General features: G+C 42.1%; 1 protein-coding gene across 1 annotated transcript in view; it reads left to right on the top strand.

Annotated features, from left to right (window-relative positions):
* The window catches only part of neurl1ab (neuralized E3 ubiquitin protein ligase 1Ab), a 40,965-nt gene extending 18,338 nt beyond the window's left edge, over positions 1 to 22,627 (top strand). Inside the window, exons 5-7 of the mRNA XM_053874903.1 lie at positions 13,977 to 14,681; positions 17,939 to 18,100; positions 18,375 to 22,627. Of these exons, the coding sequence (XP_053730878.1) occupies positions 13,977 to 14,681; positions 17,939 to 18,100; positions 18,375 to 18,619 (1,112 nt within the window). The 3' untranslated portion in view covers positions 18,620 to 22,627. The remainder of the gene's footprint in view (positions 1 to 13,976; positions 14,682 to 17,938; positions 18,101 to 18,374) is intronic.

Raw genomic sequence — 22,627 nt, 5'->3', positions numbered from 1 at the left:
ATTTCAGGCCTTACATGTCGTATTAATCTTTCATCAAAGCTGAAATGTCATCTCAATTGCGCTGCCTCCCCTGAGTTACTTCCCTCCGACTCCTTTTGTTTCTTCTAACGTTGCACGCATCTTATTCAAGAGCAGCATTGTTTCCTTTGGTGGGCGAGTCATAGGTGATCCTTAGATCAGCTGGACTGGACTGAAAGCTGAGATGCTGTTGCGTAAGAGAGATGGCTAAATTAGTCTGAAGCAGGAGTCCGACTGAGCCTTGGGGTGGTTCAGACCAACAATGCCGCACATGCAGTTTAAGAAAGATGTCTTACGTCACTGCAAGAGTGCTGCAACCATCAAGTGCCCGGCTCGACTTATACTGTACTCTGCAGCATCTATGGCATTGTGGTTAGCTGACTTGCTTCTTTAGGATTAATGCTACCAATATTACTTTGTGAGGTGGCATAATAATAATAATAATTATAATTATTATTATTTAGAGGCTGAATGTGGCTGAGATTGTTTACATTGGCAGTAAGTGACTTGTATATTTAACCTCAAGTCTGAAGTGTAGATTAGTAGCACAATGGACTCGACTGTGACTGTTGTGCGGGACCATATGAACCATATGAAACAAGACTGTAGCACTGTGAAACAAGGTGATGATGTTATACACTTTATTTTATTTGATAATATATTGTTTCATTTTGTATATAAACGCTATATATCTTATAAACTTTGTTCTGTTTATTTTGAGGGACAAGAATAATTGTTTAATTAGATTCTTTTTAGGAGTAAAATTTCATGTTTAATACTTAATTTAATTTACTATTTATAGGAAGAAACATTGATCAAGTAGGTACCAAAAAGAGAAATAGCAATGACTGAGTTAAAAAGAAGTGCAATTTTTGGAAGTGGGGGGCCAAGCTTTTCCACATCTGTTATAGCTTCGGACGGACTGAACTAGCCATAGCTACAGCAGTCAAGCTAGTTTTCCGACAACATATCCATACGTCATAATTGCCTAGGAAGTGACCCAGGTGCAGGTGATCGCAGGCTGACAGAAGGCACGGACAACGAGATTAAATTAAGAAATTTAATACAATAATCACAAGTACAAACGACAAAGACAGGAACTGATGGCGCCGGAGCCAAAACACGAACCGGGAAATACACAGAGGGACTGGGGAAAAATCTGTAACAGAAGAGAGGTGAATTAGATTCAACCTTCAAAACTAGGGAGAACACAAAAACGCTCGGATACAAACTCACGAGGCGCTACGTGGAGGAGAAACACTCAAACTCACACGCAGGAAAAATCTACAGCAATCGATAAATGAAAAGTGAGTTTAAGAACACTCATGCGGTCTGGCTAAGGAATTGAGGAGATGAAAACAGAAGCGGAGCAAGAAGGAGAAAGCGAAACTCAGGAAGCGGCTGAAGAGAAATTGAAGCGCGCACAAAAATCTAGAAAGCTCAGAACAACAACGAGGAAGGTTAGACTTGGGAGATTTACAGAGTGACACGAAGTGACCATCTAGCAGCCAGGAGCTCGCCAGGTGATATCCACAGCAGAGTTGATGACAGGATGAGCTCCAGCTGCGCTGCCATTAAGCTGGATGGAACACAGGAAAAGGAAACTACAGGGGGTTTACAAAATAAAAGCACGCGGAAAAGACAAAGAATAAGAGCACAGAGTGCGGAACGTAACACCATAATTAGACTACAATTTCCTTATTTTGTGGTGGCACTGATGACAAACTTTACATTGTTTAAATGATATTCTTATTAATTTGTTCATAATTATACTATTAAATGAATGGTCATACATTCTTGGAGTGATATTAAATGAGGTTTATTAGTATAATAAACTGATTGGATTGTGGAACACATCTGTTTTAGGGTCCCACCTGCGGTTGCGGCTGACATATTTTGTAAATCGTAAACGGGAAGCTCATTTGCCAAAAGTGAAATACACATGCGACAGGTTTATTGTTCCGCAGGCGAAGTCGCTATATCACAATATTCTCATTACGCATGTACTGCGGCAAACTTTGTTTGCTTGTTCGCCGGTAGTGCTCTGGAACAAGTACACAACATCCATCGTTCCGTACAGGTATGATGGATTCCCTCCAGGTTAGATAAGCAGAGAAGCCAACGCTATCTTTTGATGGATGCAAGATCCTCCAGTGGGAGTTTGTTGACTGGATGCAGATGAGTCACTTAATCACTGCCAGAATGCTAGTGATCCGTTAGGCCGGCGTCAGCTAACATCATCTGCAGCCCGTCTCACTCTAGTCATTAGAGAAAGATCCAAAATGTCTGACAGATTGCGGCGAGACTGTGTCGCTCTCAGGTGATTAAGACGACGGCGGTGACATCAATCATCTCGGTACACGACTTTGCGATATATTAGCGGTGTAGAGCATCACGTTGCTGGAGGCTAACAGACACCAGGCGGGATGTCACCGAGTGTTTCCACCTCAGGGGACAGAGTGAACTGTTTGAGAGACACCATGAGACAAGGTGATTTTGAATATCATTGGCCTAAACAAATGTCAGTGAAAAGACATTTATCTTGGCCTGTCTCACCAGTCGCTTTCATGTATATTAAAAGGGACATGTTTAGATTTATTTAAAAAAAAAAAAGATTTGAATCACATTGAAGACCAGTGTAATACCTTATTTTATTCTGTATTGTTATGCAAATCCTCATTATGACAACAGTGATTATAATCATTGCGCGAATGTAACAATATTAGAATTAAGAAAGCATTTTTGTTCAAAAAGTGACAATTATGAGAATTTACAAATGTTTATATTATTTAAAGGAAATCATATACTGTATGTATAATATTTGCCCCTATGCATGGCAAAACTGATCAATAATACAGCCAGAAATATGACATCAGACCTTAAAGCATCTTTCATATCCACTGGCCTTTAAATGTCAAGCACATATTTCCTCTCTTGAGCCAAACCTACTTGGAGTTTTGCCCTTTGTGCCTTTTTTTCTCAAAGGGAGCTTTGTCTGTGGATCTATATTTTCATGAGACAGTAACACAGTTACAAATTTGTGCTGAAGTAAGCTTTTGTCTCGTAAGCAAAAAATACTATTGAGATACCTGCTGAATTAAATTAGCAACAACATAGATGTTGGTTTTATCCTGATAATACGCGTCGCATGAGGGAGAGCGAGTCGTCCAGGCAAGCCTAACAAAGTCATGAAAACATGGTGAACCTAACTTCACTCGTCTTGCTTACTTCTTCCACCATGCTAATAATGTCAGAAACACAGATTCCTTGCATGAAAGATTGTATTTTAAATGATGTTCTTCAATAGCTGGAGACATTATTTGAGGTTGAATTTGATCACCAGAGGATTGGAACACGATAAGACATTTCTAGGGGAACTCCAGATGTTTAAGCTTCATTGCTGGGATATAAAATGTCCTCTGATTTAACCCAAAAGGTTTTCAAATCAAATTCACTTTGTTTAGCATGTTAGTTTGATGTTAAAATAAAATTTCTAATTTCATTTATTGCCTTGGCCACCAAGATTTTGGCCTCTATGACAGCAAAAGATGAAAAATGCTTAGAGATGTCATGCTATTTGAATAGCTATAAACATTCACCTAACATCGGATTTGTTGATCACACAACTGGACATCCGAGTTTGTTTCAAACAGAAACCGGTGACTACAACAAAGTTATCCTGAACTGGAGTTCCTGCCGACTGGTCAGGTTTTCATAAGACAAATCAGTTAGCATAGAATGCATTTCATACATCTTCGACAAACATGCATCAATGGGCTTGAATTTTCTTGCAAAACTCGAAAGGAAGCACGAGGACTCATGAATCCTTTTGACTCAAAAGCGTGTCACCAATGTCCTGGGCCATTGAATTGAAGTGTCTTAGTCATCTAAGCAACAAAATGAACCTTCAGACACGAGTCACACACACTGCTGACCAGGTAAACAAAGTGACTCAGATAGGCACCAGAAGAAGGTCAATAACATAATTACCTTTATTTGTTTTACATTTCTTAATAGTAAATTAGAAATGGCTGTATCATACAATTATATTAATACATTAATAACAAGGATTAAATGCTGTGAAGTAGGTCAACAAAATTTAAGCTTGACAATTGTGGTGTTGTTAGTGACTTGAAAGGACTTGATGACTCAGTTGAATTGATCCTGGGGCGTGCCATTGCAATGGAAGCGGAAAGTGTCCTTGAGCCCTGGAAGGTACATGGTCGCCAACTAAGTCTGAGAAGCACTGTGAAGCAACACTACTTTGAAATCAATGGCTCAAAGGCTAACGACTCCTCAGTGACTCTATAATGCTGGCAGGGAGTACAACACGTATTTTCGACTCTGTTGACCGACTGATAATAATGATCATCATTGTACGGACTCTGAAGATCGGACTGACTCATAAAGCGGAGTAATGATTTTCCTGCAGCTCGAGCCGCGAGACAAGTTGCGCACATCAACCTGAGATTTACTTCTTGAGGAAAACACTGGCTACGAACAGGCCAAACGATTTTTCCCACTGAAATGTCTCTCCGAGCAGCTGGAGATTGCTGTTGGTTTGACTCCTACCTGTTTTGTCAGCAGATGAAGAGATAGCTGCAGGCAACTAAACCGCTGTGTTTTGTGCAAACACCATGATTGTGCTGCACTTTTCCTTTCTTTGTGTCTATTTTGGTGCAGTATCGGAGCAGCTCACTTTCGCCTGGATCCTGCTTATTGTTCCACTTGTCAACACAGGTTACGTGGAGTCTCACAAGCTTCTTTTGATTCGTGGATGCAGAGGTTTCAGAGGTCAGAGGGTTAGGTAGAAGAGATGAAGCTTTTAATGAAGTTTTATCTGGAAAACACATTGAGATAATGTCTCAGTTTTGTCTGCTGGGTTTTAACAAGCGAGTGCACAGACCAGCTAAACTATTCAGTTAATTTTGATTGATGGAAGCAGCGCGATACGCATGAAGGGTGTGATTACCCCAAAGTACCACAAATCTGCATTGCGCGATTGTGTTTGATTTCTGCTTCGCTGCTTACATCCCGAACCCTCCAAAAACAATAAAGGGGAAATCCAGCATGGTAATAACAATATGCAAAGTCATCTATCAAACGTCAGTCTGCTGCCAAAGGCAGGAAAAGAAAAGGAACGCCGAGGGAGAACAGCAACCAGACGCTAATGTCTCCGTATTATAAACATTTAGTGATTTCCTTCAGCTCATATTTTTTGGCAGGATTGCTCTAAACCATGAATCATGTTACAGCCCGTCGCTCTGTTTCACTCTTGTCCGGCTCTCTCTTTTATGCTATATTACCTCTCTATATGCTAATCTCTCAAATTAATCATGTGAAATGTCCTTCTCGTCTGAGGACTGGAAATTCTCACTTGATAATAGACACTTAAAAGTCCTTCTCCCAAAATTACGAGTCCCGTTCCAAGGTGTCCTCTCTGAGGATATTGAAGCCTGCAACTTCAGGTCAGTGGGACCATTACGGTCCGGCTGGTAACTTTTCAAAGATTATTCTGGATGTTTTTTCAGACCTTTCGTTGCCTTCTCCCAAATTGTTTTCACCATTTCACCTTTGATGATATATAAAAATAGACAAGGTTTTCTAATTAGTTCCTGTTCCAGAACTTGCGATACATGTAAACAATCGTGGAGCACCACGTGAAATCCACCATGCTTTCAATTATTATCACTTCTTAAAAGAATAAATGTTTTTAGAAAAAGAATTTTATTGCCATCAATGCTAGAAGCTTTTCAAAAACCTGGCGGTAAGCCTGCTAACTACATGCTAACTAACGTAGCATGTGGCTAGTTAGAGTCCTTTGTAACACAATACAAACAAGAGGTCAGTCGATAAAGAAGATACTAATGTTATCGCAAGGAGCCTTTAAACCCCACACAAAGTAGACCGGCCACGGACCGTTGGATTAGCTCGACTATCACGGAGGGCCAGCAAGAAGACACATTCTTGCTCCAAAGGACAGAACATATGGGTGATCGTCAAGCAGATTCATATTGTATATCCGTTCTTGTTACACAATACTCAGAAAGACCAGCCAAGATCAACTCCTGACTGGTCCGGACTAGTAAAACACAGATGAAGAACAAAGAACACTTCTATTATTGCCTTGCCCTTTTCCTATTTTCTGTCTGCAAAGCTTGTAAACAGGGTCAAAGAAGTGACCTTTTGCGCTCTCGGAATATGGCCATTTCAGCCTCAATAGTCGAAAAAGTCATCATGGGAAATATAACATCTGTTGGATGACATGGCTTCTTTGGAATGCACCCTTGGATGTGGGCTTGATTTGAATTGCTCCTGTGAGTTTGGACATTTTCAGTTGTGGCAGTCTTTGTACAATCTGACCAGCTTTGTCGTTTGGTCTCATATACAAACAATATTACGATTAAAGAGTCAGATAACAATCTTCACTCTTGAAGTTAGAAACTGAGGCAATGGTTTTCTGATGAAGGCTATTTTCTAATAGTCCCATGTCAAGATTATATGACCGAATTTATATGACTGATGTATTTGTATGCATAGTTACATTAAAATAACTTTTACCTTTAAATTATAATTTAAGCGACAACTTGTGAAACAAAACAGCTAAGGTAAAAGCAAATGATAACTGAATTAATAAATGTAATATGTAGCTTAATTTAACATGCATACTGAGTTTGTTTGGCGCTAACAGGAATAGACCATCGACATGTTCATGAAATGTATCAAGCTGTTTTGATTCTTAGCTTCAGTTGATATTACGATGACCGTATGCTTCATTTTCCATTTGTTTCAGAGGAGAGTCACAGGTTTTTAACATCGTATACACAACTGTGGCTTACATGCCCATTAATGAGGGATTTGTGTCAAGTGATTCCATGCAGTGTTTGGTTTTAATTTTGCGAACCCATATGAACGCTTCTGGACATGCTGTTGAGCTTCAGAGCAGAGTTAATCACTGCGGACTGCAACAAACAGATTTGCAGTGAAATCAAAATAGAAATTGTAATGGAGCTTGTCAGGTTTCGGGCACTGGGCTGCGCAGGGGAGGCTTTCTGAGAGGAGCCTAACATCTTACAGATGAGTGGCGTCACCGGGAGCCTTGCTTTGTTTGTTTGGCAGATGTTTGTCTTAATCACTGACCAAAACAACAGAGATTAATTTGTCATCTAAAAACGGGAACCAGGGGCCAAAACTGACTCATAGCCAGTAAAAAATGACGTGCCATATCTACTTTCAATGCACCTCCTTAACACCTAGTGTCCTTGTGACTCCACCAAACTGTTTAGTGTGGCGTCACTCGAGTCATTTGTCACATCAGGATCAATTTCCTTTCCATGGTTCAGGGCCAGACCTCCTAAAATACCTGGCACCAAATCACAGACTCAATTTGATGAACTCTCAAATAAACAAGTTGGGAATCTTGTGCAGCATGTGAAATATCGGATATCAAAGAATTATATTTATCCTGCTGGCATTTAACTCTCATGGGGAGGCAAGTAGTTTTCCAAAGGGGTCGTCACATGGGAAACTGCTGTGGACGGTCTACAAAAAAATGGCAATTTCAGGCTGCCAAAAAGATTATCAACAAGAAGTGAAAGTGTCACACTTAAAATAGAAATCATAATTCTTTGCTGTTTTTTAAGTGTGTTTAAATTATATCAAATAATCGTTTTCTTTCTGCTGCCATTTAACTCTCAGGGAGTGAAAGTAGTTTTCCGAACTGGTCCCATTTATGGAACATTGTTATTGTTATTGAAAAAAGGAAAGAAGAGGGGACAAAAATCCATTTAAGACCTCAGAAAGTAATGCACATAATGAATGTGTGATAAAGTTAGCTTTTATGTAGGATTAAAAAATCTGTCGTGAAAGTGTGGCGTGATACAGGGAAAAAAAGATGTACGGTATAGTGTAAATTTGGTGTTGCTGGGGTCCAGCCCTGCTTATTCTTCCGAGCGTATCTTCACTGGAGACGCTCTTAAATAGCTCATCACCCCGGTCCTCTCTTGTTTTAATCTTTGATAAGCACACTACATTTTTGGACGGACCTCCTCTCAACTTCCTTTCTCATGACAGTGACTTCACCCTCTCATCCCATACAGTGGCCTGAATTGGCCCCGAGGCCCAAATACTCGATGCAAATCCTTTAACACGCGCATGCACAACTGCTGCAGCCGACCTTGTATAGAGGTTGCAGCTTCACTAAACCCCCCAAAAGCCTCCTAATCCGGTTCCAGTGGGTTGAGGAATAAACTGAACTCTTCCTTGCACATTCAGGACAAATATCTTGCAGATAAGACTATAAAAGGAAGTGACTGTGAATCAGATATTTTGCATCAAAGATGTTTTCTCAGACGCAGACACAGATGATTGGTTGCAAGATCAGGTGGAGCATCGTTGTTTGTTTTGGCAGTTAAACAGACTTTTTTTTTAAACATTGTTGGATGTGACACTGAAACAGGATGCCAGTTTTTTCAGTTATATCCTCCTTTCCCAAAGTCATGTTCGGTTTCCAGGAACGGGTTTTTCCAGTTGGGATGTTCCGTTTTTATCTCTGAGGGTTGAGACTTGTTTGACTATGTAAACCCAAAACACACACAGAGATGTTTAGGTCGCGCGCTGTGCTGTGGGCGTGTGTTCTTAACATTCCGGGACTTATTAACGTTCAACAAGAGGTCGAGATTGTGTCCTAACGAAAGCAAGAGCAAAGAGGTCAAGTACTGACCCCAAAGAGGGCTGTCACTGTGGATTGTTTGCACTTTTCTCTCAGGATTTTTGCTGTGGAGTGACACAAAAAGGACTTTATTTACATGTTCAATCGAGCTGAGCACTTTATTGTTCTCCTGCCTGCTGATTCCAAGCTGCTGCTGCGACTTCAAACACTTGAACTTTCGCATTTCAAAGTCGGCATTAATTCCTATTCTGTTCTGTTGAAGAGCCACTGGAGAACTTAGAAATGTCAAAACTTAAAAGAGCCTGTTGAGATTAGTGAGGTTTGAATAGATGCCATGTTTAATAATCTGATATAATTGGAAGTACGAGAAACAAGTCTGCTCTTGCAGGAGAGTGGCATTTACATCAATCTACCGTGGAACAGGTTCTTATTGGCGTTCTGAACAAACGTTGCCTGAAGATCTTGAACTGCAGTTTTATTTGTTGTGATGGACGTTTGTGTTTGCTGCTTGCATCTTTGGTGCTGTGTTGTGTTTCAGTTGCCAGTGCTTTCTTTGCAATTGTGCTTGCCTTTTCAAAGTTCATGATGATTTTAACAGTACCACATTGATCTAATATACATCACAATTCCGAGTCCCTGTGGTTGTATTTTCAAAGTGAAATTTCTCAAACACTATTTTTCCAAATGACCTGTGTTTATGTGCAATGCTAATTACTTAGCATTTGAATGATAAGTTGTTAGTATTGCAACTACTGTGCACTTGCAATGACTAGTCAGAATAGTCAACTGTAAACTACAACTAAATTAGTTGCAAACGGGTTCATTAGTCATCATCATTCTCTTTGGACAGTTTACAGTGGGAGGAGAACTTCAATTTCAAATCAACATTTAACACTGTACAAGTTTTAACAATATACATTTATGTATTATTTATATTTATTTTAATTCTTCACACGAGTCGTCGACTATCTAAACCAAGGGTGGGCAATCCGGTCCTCAAAGGGCCGTGGTGGTGCAGGTTTTTCTTCCAACCAAACAAGCTCACACAGTTTGACCAATGAAGTGGAGGTGACTGACTGAGTGATTGTACCCCTAAGACACCTGTTGGTGAAAAAGTGTCCTCTTGATTGGTTGGAACAAAAACCTGCACCCACTGCGGCCCTTTGTGGAACAGTTTGCCCACCCCTGATCTAAACAATGGTTTGTTGTGGTTACTGTCTTGACTGAATGGGAGAAAAACGCTCACTTCATAACAACAGATGTTGATCCTATTTAAAAAAAAATCACACATCTTTGTCACCTCTTTTGATAGCTGACATAAAGCTACAAGCATCTCGTTCTCGCACTCTTGTTCTCACTGCCACAATTTGACCCCAAAATAAAACTGACATAGTCCGTGACGTGCACCTTTGCGATCCTTTTTATCACCTCTCCGCTTTGGTGCAATGTTTCTCCTGCAAGATGGAAATGCTACTGCCACCTGCTGTCCTATGGAGCACATTTGATGTTGAGTATTAATGATGTGTGTAATATTACAAATGCTAAAAAAAAGATATTGACTGAAATAGATAAAATAGACAAATCTGCTCATAGAGGGCCGCACAAGCGGTCCGCTTTTATAGTTCTGGTGGTTTATTAAGTACACGATGCAAATGTTTTATTGACTAACTGCTCTTTATATGTATGTATTGTACATTATACAAAGTCTTTTCTGTGTGGACAGTTGTCTGAAAAAAACATCATCACTGTGGTGATTCCAAGTTTGTTTCTTTGAAATGAGTCTAAAATTATTTGTCTTGGACACTGGATTCCTCCCTAACTGGACTGATTATTATCGATTCATTATTTGACTTGGCTCTGGACTGCACACCAACAAAGGGATCGGTTGTATCTGAGGAATGGTACGCTTGATAATGTTTTTTGTACCTCGATTAGCATAAAAATAAACAGCTGAGGAAAGATGTTTGTTTTGTTTTTATAGGCATTCATGGCTGGTTCTCCTGTTAACTTGGGTTCAGCTCTCAAGCACAAAACAGACCAGAGGAAATTGTAATGGCAAGAAAATGAGTTATCTGTCGTGTTCCAAAGTCAGCTAACTTTACCTTCAGGACGATAAGACTGCTATTCTTATGGGTCTCATGCTTGCTTGGGGGCACTCTTGACTGAGGAAGTAATTGAGTTCAAGCAGTTTATCAGCGTCTGGCCGGAGATGTGCTGCCTTTGTGTGATAAAGCTGGTGAGGTATTCCCTCTTCCAAATCCATGCCACCCTATTTTTCACTCTGTCCTGCTTCCTTGTGCCATCGCCTGCTTCCCAAGAGGGAAAACCCAAAGCTGGTTGGGACTAAGCCATCATGCCACTCATCCTCGACTCAGATGTCCGATCAGGCTAATTTTAGCTTGTGTTAAATTTGGCAAACTTCCCAAAGCGAGCGGCACTGCAGCGATGTCTGCTGCCAACTGTCTACACAGACACACGCGGCATTGTTGTTGGTCTTGCGATGATGATCCCATGTGGCTTCTATTTTACAGTCGGCAGAATTAGAAAAGGGTATTTATGAGCGTGGTAGACAGTGGGGACAGACATGTGATGCACTTTCAGGATGCCTTCCACTCTCTGCGCTCCGGAGGCTTAGCTAGACATGCTAGCACGTGAAAGAATAGAGGTCATTATGTAAATATACGTGAGGGAAGTGAGCTGAGCTACAGCTGCATACGGTTGTTTATAGACCCTATAAATCAGTGCAGCTGATTTAAAGTTGTTTGCAGTGAATTATCTACCACCAAAGTACAGCGTCCTCTGACGGCTTATCTCAGATGTACCTCTGTACTTCAACAATGTTCAAACTCTTTACACTTATTTTAGGAGTTCCTGGGATTTATGACCCTTCACTCTACTGCTGCGTTATATGTTTGGATTTTCAAATCAGTTCCAAAAATAATTTTAGGGGAGTACGGAGAGACCTAAAACTTTCTTTAAAGCCGGGCCAAAATACCTTTCACAATGGGGTTTCGTGCGCTCAGCAGTTGGTATGATGACCTGACACACTAATCCTGTTCCTAGTTTTCATAGAACAGATTTCTTGGAAGACCTTTGGGAAGAAACTGAGTGACCTGAAAATCACATCTCCCTATGGATCATGGTCTTCATGTGGGATATGATCCAACTAAAAGGAGCAAGGATGTGTCTTCTTCTTTGAGCATGTCCCTCAGAGGTCAACCTCCACCGTTACCTCCATCCATCCATTAACCATATTAGTCATCTTCTTCCTCTCCTTTTACCTGTATATCCATCTCGTAAGATTCTTCCTCCGATGTGCATTTTGTCTGTCCCCTCTACATGTCCACACCACCCCCGACTTTGTCTCCACATGAGCTGTTCAAGTCAAGTTAAGTCATCAGTATGTGACTCGTGGTATACCTGCGGCATCATCAAAGCAAGTGGTCTTATAGGAATGTTTGGGTGACTAGTAAGAGTCAGGAATTTGAGAAGAGATGAGGCTTCTCATGACATCTTTACAGTACATACAGTTTCCATTGGGAGAATTTCAAAGATTGCTTCGATAAGCCCATGAGGAGGAAACCCAGGCAAAGGGTCTTGCTCTATTGTTAAATTGATCCCTGTCTTGTTCCCAAACAGATCTCACTACCAAGGTGGCAAATAACAATTGTCTTGAAGTGACTTTTGCGTCCGATGTTGACGGCAACATCATCCTTCCGCTTTCTCTGTTGCCACATAGAGGTGTTTCACTAAAAATGTTCCCATCCTGTGTGACGTTCCAAGTGGCATCTTTCCAGAAGGCTGACTTATGCGTCAACACAGGACACAATTTGACACCTTGGGAGTGAGAATGTTTTGCCAGTTAATGCCCCCGCCCTTCTTGTCGGTCGCCTCCATGGGAAACCCAGCACATGAACGCTCAAAGTCTGGGTGCAGAAAAATATGTTCTTAAAAGTTGGTAACATTGTTTGCAGATCACTGCAAACTGTAGTCCTGGACACACAAGTCGTTGAACTCTCTTCACAGTTTGACTCGAGAGAACTGTACACATATCATTCAGCTGATGATTAAACTTTGACCCTTGGGCTTTGCCTTGGCCTATAAACACCTGTCGGCTTCAACAGAAGTGTATTTGTAGTAGGAAAATCCCCACAATAAAAGGCTGAAGACAGGCGTGTAGACAAGCTGGGGGAACCCAGATCAGTGAGCCAGCGGAGGCTATGGACGGAGTGGGAGGCAATGCATGTCTTTATGGTCTTCCTTAGCTTATATGTGCATCGCCTTCAGTTCAATGTTACATAAACCTGTATTAGTGTAATGCAGCTCCGGCGGCCTGCAGCTACATCCCCTCCCCTCCCCCTCTCTGAAAAACATGATCTGTTCCGGAGCATAAAGAAAAAGCGTTTGTCTGCGCTGTACAGCCACATGCTACTTTCTTCTAGCAGAGATTACATTAGGATGAACATGTTTTAAATTAGCGGAGACAGAATCTACAATGTGTTTACCCTGATGGGTTCGTGTACTTGAGGTGAATATAAAACAAAGCAGGATCGCACATGTGGAGAATTCTAAATGGGGTTTTGATTTAATGTCGTCACTGTTATTGAGTTTGCCCCCGGACTGCTGCACTAACAAGCTTGGCTTTCTTTAGCCGAACTATATTAGGGGTTAAAAAGGATCTGCCTGCAGCCAAGCAGTGTTCAGGAGTCTGTGTAGAATGCTTTCAAGAAGCCTTAATATAACGAGCTTTAAACAATTCATGTGATATTCAACAGAGATGAAATGAACAACCGGAGGTCCTCTGCTGTTCTATGTTATCGTTCTTTGACTTCTATTCCTTTCAGTCGTCTCTGTTTTTGTTCATGTATTCTCATTTTTCAGGCCGCAGCCATAGTCGGCACATCATCTAGAGTCAGGCTAAAATCAGAAAGGAAGTTTGACTTTAGAATCCCTTTTCCTCCTCTGTTCATACTTGATTTTGTCTACAGATGCCTCGATAGTATCATTGATGCCTCAATGCCATTTTCAATACCGCAGGGATGCTGGTGTCACTCTCCGCCCGGTGTGCTGCCTGCTATGCGCATTGAAGTATCTGCAAATTAGCATTGTATCCTGGTACAGCGCTGCTTTTCGGAGCACCTATCTTTTTTGAGTTTTTGTATTTTAAAGCGAGGAAATGACTCACTCTCGATGTACACCTTCACCATGTACACTGCCGTTTTTGAATCAGTGAATGTGATGAAGGAAAAAAGTGGACCTAGCCGATGAACTCTCCCTCTCTCCACAGACACCGAGATGATCAATCCAGACTTCTGTAACCCTCGGAACTTTGCTGTCAGAAGACTCTACTCTGTCCAGCAAGCCAGAGAAGACCCTCGTCTCTCGATCAGCCTGTGTGATCTGAGCCTGCAGCAGCAGGAGATGAACCTGGAGACTGAAGAGGAAGAGCAGTCCTTAGGTTCCTCTTCCTGCCATGTTCCTCAAAACTCCCAGAACTCCCAGCAGTGCTCTCTGCTTCCAAGCCATATGGACTCTGACCTGCACTTCCACTCCGTCCACGGCGTTCATGTCACGATGTTTGACAAGCACATGGTGGCGCGAAGAGACCACCGCGGCGATGACCGAACTTTGGTGTTCACAAGCCGACCCGTGCGTTGCTCAGAGACCGTCTTTATCAAGGTTAGCGCAGGCATGGCTCGGCCTGGCTGTCTGTCCTACGGGGTCACCTCCTGTAACCCGGCTGCCCTCAGGCCCAGCGACTTGCCATCGAACCCGGAGTCCCTTGTGGACCGCAAGGAGTTCTGGGCCGTCTGCCGCGTGGCGGTGCCCCTTCACAACGGAGATATCCTGGGGTTTGTGGTGAACTCAGAGGGGGAGGTCATCGTGAGCCACAATGGCGTCAGTGCAGGGATGCAGCTGTGTGTGGACAACTCCAGACCACTGTGGATGTTCTACGGTCTTCACAACACGCTCAACCAACTCAGGATTTTAGGTAAGTCCATATTCTGTTTCAGAAAGTTTTCGGTTGCAGCCATTAGCTCAGCAATGCCATCATGCTTGATAAGGCAAAGGCATTCAAGAAAAGTTGAACAATTTAAGGATTTTTCAGAACTCTTTTTGAGCAACAGCACCCTCTTATGGTCGACGTGTTTAGCGATATTCACGGCTCATCAAATGGAATTCACTGTACTGCAGTCCTCCATTTCATTATCAACAGAAACCAACAGCAACAAATACATCCACCTTTATTTTGTTGCAAACAAGAAAAGAGCATCCCAGGAGGAAAGCAAATCAGTTTCAGATGAGAGGATAAATATTCAGTTGGAACTTCTGAGGTCAGATTTCCTGCGAGTTATAAAAATGGTTTCTTCTTCTGGGCTGCTCTTTGACTTAACAATCCACTAGTTTGTCACACATTTGCATATGAATCCAACTTCCGTTGTTTTTCCGCCAGGATCAGTCCTGTCAACATCAATTTCCTCGCTGTTGCGAGACGGCATAAAGGTTCCTCAAGTTCACAGGCTTCTGACTAGAAAACAAGGAGATCCAACACGTTATTGCTTTTATGTTTTTCACATCTGCAGCATTAGTTGATTGAAATCTCTGACAGAAGTGGTGAGGGGAGTCTCTTCACTTGTGCACTGATCCAGTCTTGAGGTGTCAGCCAGTACCGTTTCTGATGTACGAGTCTGGTGATTTCACATATGCTAGCACTCATTTAGTATTGCCAATGTGTTGACCCACTTCATCTACACTTTCACATCAACGACTTGGCCTCATATTATTTTTCATATTTGTTAGAATTACGCTATGATGATTAATTTCTACATCAGCAATCGCAAATCATTGCAAACTGTGTAGATCAGTAGTGTCACTGTAGCCAAATTTCTGAACACTATAAAGAGTCTTCATTTAAATTATCAGGTGCTAATGTTAGCATCACTTGTTTTTTTGTTGTTGTTTTTTTTGGAACACAAGAACTGCTTCTACTGAACAAATAGAAAAAAATATATAAAAACAGATCTCCTTTTCAAGAAAGCAAATGAAATAGCATAAATATGGTATATAGAATCTGCAGGATTTGGGTTAGCTTGGTGGTTAATGCTGCAGACATAATCATTACAGAGATTTTCCACGAACATGAATCAATAAGTCGAATAAGTGCCCAGCTTTATGTTGACCTTAACTTGGCACCAACAAGTTGCGTTTCGTTCTTGTGGGCCATTCTTATCAATTTGGCCGGACAGATTTGGCCCCCTGGCCAGTGGTTGGACTGGTGGTGTAGAACACATACATCAACTTCAGCTAAATTACAACTGATGCATTAATCGTCTGTAAAGCACAAGCAACTTGTGTTTGTTAGTGATTTCCATCATACAGTATTGCTCTGCTACTTCAGTGCTGCAGCAACACCAGCAGCTTTGCATATATTTCCAGCTAGTTGTTAGCGCATCATGACCCTGGCACTGCAGGCTTCACCTACACAGGCTAAATCACGACTCACTCTTGTGTTCATGAATAAGATAAAATTAATATCTTCGACATTTGCTGGTGTCAGATCACAGCAGCAACATGTCTGTTAGTCATCTGCCTGCCATGATGGTGACAACAGTGACGACAAGGTTGACTTTATCTTCTCTGTAATGCCATAAACATTATTAAAAAATGACAACATGGAGGCTGAGGAAGCCGAGATTTTCCACCCACAGTCCACTCCCTGAACGCAGCGTCCCCTCGGCCCTTCGTGTCTCCCCACCCTCACATCTCAATTCCTCTCCTGATGCTTTGGAGAGCGAATGTTCTCCAAGTCATTAGCCACTCCAGCTGTGACGTGTCTGCTCGCCCACTCGCAGCAGGTTCACGCTGTTGCGTTGCCATGGAGACATGCAACCGCTGATGCAAGTGACAATCTGTCGTGGCCGGTTGCTGTCAAACCCGTGAAGCTGAGCAGATGGGACGCCGTGGTTCTCACATGGTCACTTTGTCCCTGTCAATTTTGATTTCATTATTTTGGGATGATATCAAGACGTACTCATGGCTTGATTATGTGCTCCTCAATCTGCAGCGCTCGTAGCTGGGAGTCGTTTTTCTTTCACTGCTTCTTCATTCACAAATATGTGATGGAAGCAGGATTGTGCTGTGCAATATGTGTGTGTGTATGTATATATGTATATTTATACGGCTAAAAATAAAAGGACTTGGTGTCCAGTAGCCGGGGGGGGGGGTGTCAGTGAAGTGTGGCAGTATTTCTGATGTGTCGGACAAAGTGACCGTAACAACAATAGCCACATGGATCAGGTTGTTATTTTGGAACGATGAGCTGCCAGGGCTGCTTACGTGCTGAGACGAATGAGGACAAAGTGGCGTGTAGACAACAGTTTGTCTTTACTTTGGTGATTTATTTATCCTACGCAGACGCACCGTGCAGTCGGTGTACAGCCATACAGTGAGGATGCAGACTCTAGTATCTATCCCTGCCATATATAATGCAGTACATGAGTGCTTCAATGGCATTTTTATTCAGTGGTCCGAACAAATCTCCAGTAACAGTGGTCACTGAGTGCAGAATAAGCAGTTCATCTGGATGTATCATCTGGATAAATAAGTCCCGCCACGCCACCAGAGTTCGAAACTATTCCACCAATTCATAATCGTCGACATTGCAATACAAGACATAGCAATGTGGGTAAACCAATACGTTGGTGAGATTATGACACACTGTCCTCATTTCCTGGGACCAATAGGTGTCACTCTCTGCTCTATAGTCATTAGCTTTGAACAGCAATTTTAATGAAGCCTCTCAGTGTTTTTAAGAGCGCCACCTACTGAGCTCTGAAAACAAAGTTAGTGTTGAAATCCAGGCAGGCGCAACGTAACATTGCTAAATCCAAAAATATACAAGTAACATCCGACTTATGACCAGGATCAAACAAACCGGTCGTAAGTCAGATTGGACGAAAGTCGAATGCCATTCAAAATAGCGAGGGTTATAGATGCTACTGTAGTGGTAGATCACTGTGTGAGAGCGAGATGCTGGGACACTGTGCTGTCGTAACTGTCGTACGCGATGTCGAGCTGCGACCTGCTGCGGTGCCAGACGTTGAATCTGCTGGCATCTGCTGGCCGTGGTCATAAGTACGGGTGGACGTAAGTCGAGCAGGTCGAAAGTAAAAAACAAACTTTTTAAAATGGTATCTTTTGAAGTTCAATCTTAAGGAAGTCTGATTTGCGGCGTCTCTGTCTCGTCAGGCTCGTCTCCGAACCCAGACCAGCGAAGCCCGTCGCTCGCCAACTCCTCCCCCTGCAGCCCCATCTCTCCCTCAATGCTTTGCTGCGGCCCCCCTGAGCCAAACATGGACAAAGCGTTCACCATCAACCTCAGCTCCAACCACACGGCTCAGACTTCTACAGGTTTGCACACTCCTTTGTTGGGTTCTCCTTTTCAGTCTGGGCCAGAGAAAGAATTCACGCTGGGGAGATGGAAACGGGCTCCAAAAAAATCATGCACCAGATGTGCAAAAATTGCTCTGTCCTATTGTAGCTGCCATGCAGGTGGGAGGAGGTCTGTTTAGAGGCTTTTTCCCTTTTTGCTTCAGTACGTTGTATATAATAAATGTTTCTGGGGTCTCAGTATTTGGTTTTCTTTTTTCTCTCTTGATCACACCATCTTCTGTCTGCTCCCCAGGGACGACACCCAGCTCTCCATTCTCCAGCCTCCCCGAGTCTCCCAACTTCCCGTGCCGCTCCACCTCGCTCAGCGACGAGTGCGCCATTTGCTACGAGAACATGGTGGACACGGTCCTCTACGCCTGCGGACACATGTGTCTCTGCTACACCTGCGGACTCAAGCTGAAGAAGATGTCGAACGCATGCTGCCCCATCTGCAGGAGCGCCATCAAAGACATCATCAAGACCTACAGGAGCACATGAGACACCAGCGACTGGGCGGAAGTGTGTGGTCTCAGGTACTCGCGAGGACAATATTTGACTTTATTCAAGCCACTTCAGTCATACTATTATCAGAGGCAGGCAGAGGTTTAGGGTTCAGTGGGAAGATGGGCCTGTTTCTTGTCATTTATTTTGACCTGATGTTACAGTCCTGTCAACATACGAATTAACCGACACAAAGTTCTCACACATTCACCAAATAATGGCTTTATCATATCATTTTTCACGAAGTGGTTAGGAAGCAAGGAAGAACTTGGCTGCTTTTCAAATGTTGTTTTTAAATGTTTGAAAATCACATGCAAGCAGCGTGTTAACATGGTATCCAGTGAAGAAGGGATGAAGGCAGCGCCTCTTTTCAAGATTCCAAAGACAAGATTTCAACACATTAAGGTTAAGTCAGTGGGTTTGAGTATTTTCTAGAGGACTGAAAATGATATAACTCTATGTTCTTTCATAAAATGAAACTACATATTGCATAATATACTCATTTTTGTAGTTAAAATAACGCAACGGGTTGAGGAAAAAACGGGGGAAATTGATACAGAAATGAGGAAATTCAGTTTAACTAATGTGTACAATTGAACTTGGGCACTTTGCCAGTGAATAATAGTGAAAATCCAGGACGTGCACAGACATTTGGGGTGCAGGTGCTGAAGCCAGTTGCTCTTAAAATTATTATTACTGCCATTGGGATTTTTCATTACATTCTAAGAATTTAATTCTGTGACTTCTGGTCACATGATGTGCTGCGGCAAAAAAATGAAAAATCTGACATGGTGGGTTTTTTTACTCATGTAGGATCATTTGCAAATTCTTTTTCTGTGGTTCGAGGATGGAAAAAGTGGGAGGGGCTTGAAAATAAAATGAGACATTTGATACCAAAATAGATTTAGGTGGAAGTGATGTGTGCAACCTTTCCAAAGGAATGTAAGATGAAGGAAAAAATGGGCTACTACACAAAGGGCACTTTTTTTTTCTTGAAGGAAAAAACGGCAGGTGCCCGAGTCCTTTGATGGCCGTATCTGTGCACGTGCCTAGAATACGTTAAATGTTTAAAATCATAATATACTTGGAAGGAAAGGTACCTCAAATGTTGCTTTTATTTTATGATAAATGAAAGTGCTTCTCAAACATAGGGGGAAAATTAACCAAGAAAGTGTGATGTGATGACGCAAACTGTTTTTCACTTTAAAGAACACACTGCTTCAGACGACGAAATAAGACCATTCATTTCAACCATTGACACCACAATAGCTGTTGCTGCGGGTGAGAATGTGACGAGAGGAAGAGGGTAATGGACTGAAGATATTCTAGATGAGATCAAGAAGCAACTGATCCCAAAAACTCATTAAAAGAAAATGGCGAGCATTCCTTGGACGATGTCACACGGATGCTACAGCTGCAAGTTCTTAAAACAACAAGTCAACACGCAACTGAACTTCGCTCCAAGAAATTATTAATGGGACACAAAATGATCTCGCAGACTTTTTCAGACTGTAATTACCAAAAATGTTGCTCAGTCCTGCGAATATTTTCACAGCATTTCTGCACATGCTGCTTGCTAGCACACCAGCTAACGCTCACACACTGACTCCTTGTTGTGGTGGTTTTATGGAAATAACAAATATATTAGGACGAGAGAGATGGTCCTGCTTTAAATGGTGTGTCTGGATACATCAAAACGTCAGTAGATGAGCTGCGAAACATCGTCTGCAGCGCTTTCGTGACCACCTAATAAGCACTTGTGGGTAGTCAACTATTTTTTAATGAAAACAAAAAACAACTTGTTCGTTATTAAAGAAAACTCATAAAAAAGACAATCAGTTGCAGATGGTTTTGTCTCCTGTCGGAGCTTTAAGACAGTGCTGTGCAGACGCCGTGTCCTTCATTCACTAAGTGACCAGGAAGCTGTTGTTATTCCGGGACATTAGTGGATATTTTATTTGCATATCAGAGGTTCGTGCGTCCCCTCCGTCAGTAAAAGCAAACTCCAAGGACATTTCCACTAATGCGACGCGCTCTTCTTTGACTTGTTAAGAAGCTATTTTCATCTGTTTACTGTTTGTTTTGGACCCGAGGAAAGTTTACCAAGTCATGAGTCTGAGGTTGCCTGACAACTGAAGACAATGCCGGTTCAAATTTTCCATTAGCAATTTCAAAAAGCTTCGAGATAGAAATTCCTCATCAAGGGAATGTTGTTGTTCAAGCCTCCCGTTGCAGAATCCTTCTTAGTGAGTGTTCCAACGTCCGAGAGAAGTGGATTTGCAGCTAGTCTCCAACATACATCGGAATGATCAACAAGCTGGAATGGAAATACCTGGAGTTCACCTGCAAATATGGCCGCCAGAGCTGAGAATGAAAACCTGATGCTGTTCAGTGTCGATCTAGTCGATAGGTGTCAGTGGATGAAGTGATGAGGACCAACTGTTGGGGGCCTTTAGTATCAGTGCTGGGGCATCTCTATCCATTCCCCACCAAGGTTGTGTCGTGGGGGCAGAAGCTGGAGCAAAGAGGCCCAACTTACCTTTCCTCTGAAGCCTTACCAGGGCTAACCAAGAGATGATCTGTCCCTCGTGTCATGGGTCGGCCCTGAGGTCTCCTCCCAGTTGGACATGGTCACAACATCTCACCAGGAAAGTGTCCGCTGGCTTAGCTCCTTGTGACTTTATTCATTTCACACTCCATCTCTCGCTTGTGAACAGGCCTCTAGACAGCTGTGCGCTGTAACAAGGCAAGTGGCGAGCCTCGAAGGGTGGCGTACAACTCGCGATGGGCAGATGAGGCTTCATGAAACAGTGCCCTTGTTTTCAGAGCCCCCTAGATGGCACTCTCCGCATTAAGGCTCTAATTTGGGTATGAGAAACATTTCACTACAACTCATCATCATCATATCATTTTTGAATCGAGAGCGCCACCTACTGAGTGCTGAACATGGGGACACATGAAGTCTCAGCAGCCCATCACTACGTATGACTGACATGCTAATAATGTTAGCTCAGGAGAAATGATGATGCACGTCGTAACTACTTCTCGCCGGTTTTTATTTTGGTCGTCCCATCACAAGTTGGGTCTTGGTGGAATTGAACGTGGTTTTATTCATCCAGTCGCCATGCTAAGTGCTCCAGGGTTCTTCATTCAGACAAGAATCCCAAGTTTGTCCCTCGTAATACAGCTTTAGCATATCGCTAGCTTTTTATTACCATCTTCAAACTAATCTTATGCTTATGATGTGCAATAGTATTTTCATATCCAAGCATCTGGGGAAGGATTCCAGCATTTCTGTTACGAAATATATTCTCAGTATAAAAATAGGATCGCTGTGTTTACTATTAGCAATTTCAGCCATAAACTTCTGTTGAATAATACTGGAATTTTGTCGTACTTCAGAGTGTTGCAACTTTGGACGTTTCTACTTGGCTTTGTTTTCCGATAATGACCAAATACGGCCTTGCAAGTGTGAAGTGTCGTGAGTCCTTCTGATACAACATGGTGGTGTTGTTTGCTTAACAAATGGTGACGTCTATTTATTTTGCGAGTGCTACTATACAGAGTTGTCGCTGTTGATCTTGTACGCATCATAGCCAGACAGATTACTGTACATATATATATATATATATATATATATATATATATATATATATATATATATAATCACTGACGAAGAAGATGGAGCTCTTCAGTGTAAAGCAACCAAATGTTTGTACTCTGGAAAATAGCCATGCTAGCTGCTTCCCTTGTTTAAGACTTGTTTTATTGACTTCAGTTGGATGGGAACATAGTGCTTTTAAATAACTTTGTTTGCCGTTATTTTCTTTGAATAAACTTCATGATGGAATGTGTGGTCAGTAATCAGCGATGATCACGCTACTTAAATGCGACCAAACGGAACTCACCGTCAATCTGTTCATATTCAATTGGGTCAGGAATTGTTTTTGTAAATAAAATGATTAGATTTGATAATGATGTTGAGTATGTTCAATAAAGTCTGAA

The sequence above is a fragment of the Synchiropus splendidus genome, chromosome 9, assembly GCF_027744825.2.
Source record: "Synchiropus splendidus isolate RoL2022-P1 chromosome 9, RoL_Sspl_1.0, whole genome shotgun sequence".
Lineage (NCBI taxonomy): Eukaryota > Metazoa > Chordata > Actinopteri > Syngnathiformes > Callionymidae > Synchiropus > Synchiropus splendidus.
Note: the sequence above shows the minus strand (reverse complement) of the source record. Positions and strands in the feature narration are given on the sequence as shown.